Source organism: Austrofundulus limnaeus, unplaced genomic scaffold, assembly GCF_001266775.1.
Source record: "Austrofundulus limnaeus strain Quisiro unplaced genomic scaffold, Austrofundulus_limnaeus-1.0 Scaffold6, whole genome shotgun sequence".
NCBI lineage: Eukaryota > Metazoa > Chordata > Actinopteri > Cyprinodontiformes > Rivulidae > Austrofundulus > Austrofundulus limnaeus.
Window position 1 is genome coordinate 4,830,998 of NW_013952408.1, and position 5,446 is coordinate 4,836,443.

The 5,446-nt window shown below is 35.3% G+C and overlaps 1 protein-coding gene across 3 annotated transcripts in view; it reads left to right on the forward strand.

The window, feature by feature from the left end:
- The first annotated feature begins 496 nt into the window (after nt 1-496).
- eif2b3 (eukaryotic translation initiation factor 2B, subunit 3 gamma) overlaps nt 497-5,446 on the forward strand; it is a 26,892-nt gene continuing 21,942 nt past the window's right edge. Inside the window, exons 1-3 of one of the 3 annotated variants that reach the window (XM_014031587.1) lie at nt 497-783; nt 2,667-2,832; nt 4,550-4,707. In XM_014031587.1, coding sequence (XP_013887041.1) covers nt 2,685-2,832; nt 4,550-4,707 — 306 coding nt within the window. In that variant the 5' untranslated portion in view covers nt 497-783; nt 2,667-2,684. Of the gene's footprint in view, nt 784-1,052; nt 1,073-2,664; nt 2,833-4,549; nt 4,708-5,446 lie in introns of those variants that run through there. The other 2 variants (XM_014031601.1, XM_014031592.1) reach the window with 2 other exon arrangements.

Consider the following 5,446-nt stretch of genomic DNA (forward strand, 5'->3'; position numbering starts at 1 on the left):
AGGCTGGCTGCTAATATGCTCACTACTTTTGGTGTCAGTGTAAACCCCACCTCTCTTTAAACATTGTCAAAAGAACTTTTCAAATGTGCACACGTCTATATAATTGTCGTGATGATTGAGCTTAGGTTTGTAAAAATATTCAACTGCATTGTTGTAGCTGACTTGTGATGATGAATAAAATGAGGATGTTTGAAGTTTTTTTTTTTTGTTGTTGTTTTTATATTAGTTTTTTGTATTTTTTTATTTGTATAGTTTCCCTTTTAGTCGTTCTCATTAGTGGAAAAGTTAGATTTTACTGCGCTCCATTGCTCTGAATCTTTCTCAATCTTCATTCATTCATTCATTCATTCATTCATTCATTCATTCATTCATTCATTCATTCATTCATTCATTCAGTCATTCATTCATTCATTCATTCATAAAAAGAGGCATCGCAACCAGTCCAACATCTTTCATGTAGGAACCATAGAGCTGAGCAAGTGGTTTTCCATACGGACGGTTTTCGCTGAACACTCCCAGATGTCATCATTTATGCTAACTGTTAGCTTATCTTTGCGCAGTTGTAGCAAAAATAAATAAGTAATTTTATTTTTCCCACCAACACTCTGCAGCTTAGCTGTTTTCTTTCCAAAAGACGTATTCGGTTGAGTTTGATCTGTCTTTATTACCGCGGTCTCGTGCTTGTCGTTGTGCCAGTAGTTAGCCAAGTGCTAACTACAGTTACATGCGACTGCCACCGCTGTCATTTACAGGCAGCTGGAATCGAGGAGACAATAGCAGCAGGTAACTACAGAATTACTTATTTAAATGTGATATTTTACTCTGCTCTAGCTACTTATAGCCATTATATTTGTTGAATCATCGACGTACAGCTTGTTGAATCCCGTGTGTTGAATCGCCACATTATTAAGTTAACTGTATTGTAACATGTTGCAGAAAGGAAGTGTAAATGTGCCAACACTGACACTTTCCCCCTTATTTTTCGTGTGCCATCAACTCACTGAAGACAGCTATGCTTTAGTTTGAACACTGACTTCCGCAAGCATTTAAGTCTTTCTGCACACAAAAAAAGGTAACCATACATTTTTTTCAAGCTGTACTTAAGCTGTCACTGGCATTAATGTAATCAAAACCTGTCAATTAAAAGTTAAATCGTTAAAATGTTACGAATTGTAATGTCAGCAATTATTTAATGATTTGTGTGATCTATTTATTTTTGTTTATTATATTTAAATTTATGGTTACTTACTCTTTCATGTTTGACATTTTTTAAACTAAGATATTCAAATAAAAAATAGTTACCAGTTGCATAAAATAGAAAGCAAAATGGCCAAAATAAATAGTTATAGTTTTAGTCAAACAATACAAATGTTTTAAATACAGTTTTACTAGTTTATCTACTTTAAGTGTTTGTATAAACAAACACAAAAACTAATATATATATTTTTTCCTTTGCAGTAAATATACAGATTTGTTTTTGAATGTTAGCTTATTTCATTATTTTTTTCTTTTACTTATCTTCTCGTTTATATGATGCACTCGCTGCTCTCGTTCATCTTTTTTCAGCTTGTTATTAAATTTTCACATCACAATAACTGTTCACTTTGGCTCATCTTGTTTCCTGTAGTTGCATAAAACAATGTATTCTAAAAAAATAAGCCTTATTAAAAATAAAACTGTATTTGTTTTATATGAACTACATTTTTCCATGGCCTGACAGTCCTAAACGTGAAATATTTTTGCTCTAGCAGATAAGTTTGTTCACCAACGGTCTGGAGATCAGCACAATATTGAGTGGTAATGGGGAATAGTATAATGTTCTTCAGGTTTGTGCTTCATTTTTGTAGATGGAGTTAAAGTTTTGGTCTGGACTGTTGATGTCCTCAAATCTGAGAGACACAAGAAAATACTATTCATTATCTGAAATCATCAGGAAGACATGTTGTCCCTATATTAATTTTACTGCAGGATAAAGACTTCAGACTTACAGCCAATGCTTTTAAGTTCAGTTTCTTTAGCATAAAGAAAGAGGAGTGATGATATGACCTGCRCCCTGATCTGGAATTACATGAAGAGGTAGAAAGACTTAAACACATCTTGAAACAACCACAGAAGAACGTATTTCTGTGAGTCGTTTGAAACAAATCTGTGATATTTTTTTAAAAAAAACTCTGTAAAGGTTTACCTAGAAGACCTTTTTGCTGTTTTTAAAGCAATAGGGATTTAACCTTAGTTTTGGTTTTCCTTTTATCAAACAAAAAAGAATATACTGTGAAAACATTTTTTTACCTTACTGCATTTCCTCCCCAAAATATGTAACATATGTAATATGTGTATGTGTAACTTTTGCACCGTATTGCATGTTGCACATTGCATGTTGCTGGGCCATAGACAGATGATACAAAAATCTTACTTTAGGCACAATCACTTTTCTTTTCTAAACTTGTGAAGAGCTGTAGGTTGGGAGAAACATCACTGATTAAATAAAAGCTGAGCGGTGTATTTAATGTCTCGTATGTGCCCCTGTGATGGAATGACAACCTGTCCAAAGTTGTRCAAGGTCCCCACCTCTTGCACTATGATTGTTGAAGTTCTCCTGTGACTCTTCACAAAAAAAATGTAAAAAAAAATAGATGATCATATTTTCTTTTGTTTTTCTCTGTTAGTCGTTCCCTGCAAACATCATGGAGCTCCAGGCAGTGTTGATGGCAGCTGGAGGTGGTTCCCGTATGACTGATCTAATTTACAACACCCCTAAACCTTTGCTGCCTGTTGGCAACAAACCACTGATGTGGTATCCCCTGAACCTGCTGGAGAGAGTGGGCTTTGAAGGTGAGATTGAGTGGTAATTATAATAACTATTATTTTGCTTTCCTGCCTAAATTAACACTGCCAGACTTGCCACAACTCGCACATAACATGATAAACTTAATGAGTTCAGTACATCTAAGAGTAGAGTTTTGCGGATTGGTTTTGCTTCTCAAAATTAAACCCATCATATATTTTCAAAGATGCTTTTATATGTAGAGTAATCTTTTTCTGTGCCTGAGCTTTGTGGATTTAATTAACACCTCAATCACTTTCTTAGGTTAACATCTGACATCTTAAATGTGCACCACAGAGAACATCCCACTTTTAAATTGTATGTATTTATTCAGCAATCCGATTGCACATCCTTATAAACATCTCTCTAAATTCARCACAGCAATCACATTCAGTGGTGGGGTGGGCTTCGTGTGAGCTGTGTGCCCTCCTTGGCAAGAATTAGAAGTGTTAACGGGGCACACGTTCTAGGTTTCCACATAAAATGTAAAGAGGCAAAATGCAGCTTGTTGCTTTATGTGGCCCACTTGAGAAGTCTGGAACATAAAATGGAAAAAATGACCTTTGCAAAGAAAACTTTACCTCCCACAAAAGAACTTTACCAGCATGTTGTGAATGTAGATATTTTTTGTTGTAATGCTGTCAGTGTTAAAATTGAAAGTTTTCTTGTAGATTATTGTAAGGGCCTGCAATTCTGTTTGTGCATTTGTGTATATTTTAAGATTATACAGGCTATCTGGTCATTTGGCAAAGTAAATGATTCACAAATGTTTACAAAGTCATCAAAAAAACATAGCTTATTCATTTTATGGTAAAACTGTGCTTTTCCCAGATTATATTGCTTCTAATATTTTCTCACAAGCAGGTGTTGACAACCCCTTTTATATAGAAAAAAAGACCAAACTATTGATTAGTGTTCTTTGATAGTAAACATTTTATAGACATTTATGACAAACACTGAAATAAAAACAATACAGTAATTATACGTTTATTAAGGTGTTGTAATTCACTCATGCGCACAAGATCAATTATATGTTTGTTCATTAAAAAGGAGGGCAAGTATAAAAAGATCTGCTTCAGTTACACTGGGGCATTCAATGCTTTTTAATAAACACATTAAATTTAAACCGGTCTCGTATTTGGTAGCTCTGCTTTCACTCATGTTTCAACACTTTATTAGCCATTGTCAGGTGTAGATTTTTTTTGTCTGGATTTATAGTCCAGATTTCAAAAAATAAAACCTTTTCACTTCAGTGTGCAGCCGGTCCACAAACCTGGCCTTACAAACATAAACCTTTTATTTTCCAGACCACTGTTCCTGCAGTAAACTGGGCTGTTCATTATGAAAGCCTGTAGTTGCTCACTTGTCTAAAGAAAAGTAGTTTTCTATATGTAATCATCTTGTGTGGCCAGCAGTTTACTATGTGCTGTCTGCTAGCCAAAGCTTTGCAATTAGATTTTACTGGGCTGACACAGCTAGTCTGAGCAATTGCCCAGTAGAAACAAATTTATGTCGACATTGCTAATTAAAACAGACAGACTCAGCTATGTTTCGGATTTGTAAAGTGGTGCCATAATGCTGCCACCTAATTTACAAAAATGCTAGCTTATAAACAAGTTGGAAGTACACAATGTACTATTTTTAGATTGTCTTTTTTGTCAGCATGTTTAACAATCTTGTTAATCTAATATGTGTTTCTTATACAGTATATGATTTGTTTTCAAGAGGTCATCGTGATCACCACTAAGGAAGTGCAGAAGATGATGAGCTCAGACCCTAAAATGAAGCTGGATGTGAAGATGAAGTTGGATGTTGTTTGCATTCAGGAAGATGGTGACATGGGTACTGCCGATGCTCTCAGGCACATTCAGCAGAAGATTAAGGTGTGTTTGCAGTTCTGTCTGTAGACTTAAGTTTTCTAAGATACTTAGATACTAGTTTGAATGTGTTCTAGTGTAAGAATTCAAGTTGTTTACGTCAAATAATATAAGGCACACAAAATAGGGCTGGGCGATAAGGGTGAAAAAAGTATCCTGGTATGTGTTGAAATCGATAAGTTAATGATTAGTTTTTGTTTTACCTATTTTAAATAAGGGTAAATGGACCGTACTTCTATAACACCTTTCTATCCAACCAGGATACTCAAAGTGCTTTATACTACAATCTGTGTCCTCATTTATCCTTTTACACACACATTCATTCAGCACTCTATTAGATCTCTCTACAAAGCTAAGTAAATCAATCTATAGAGACTAATCAGTGCTTTAAGTCACACTCATACACTGATGGGACACACATCAGAGGCAGTGGGGCTTCATCATATGTCAGAGTGGCGGGAAATCAATCCAACTCGCTCATTAGAGGAACGACCCTAACCACTCCGCCACCGCCGCCCCAAAACTGTTGACATGACCTCTTCTCATTTATCCACAATTTCCTCTCAAGCTGTTGCACTCATTTTCTCCTTTCACTTCATATCATTTGTTTTTATTTTTAAGCAGTTATGAGGCACAGTGGTGAAAAATGAAATTGCTATAGCGCATGTTACTCAACAGTTTGTTGGTAGTTTACCAAAGAGTGAGCGAGTGAGTTAGTTGAGGTAGTTAGCCACCAACCTTGCTT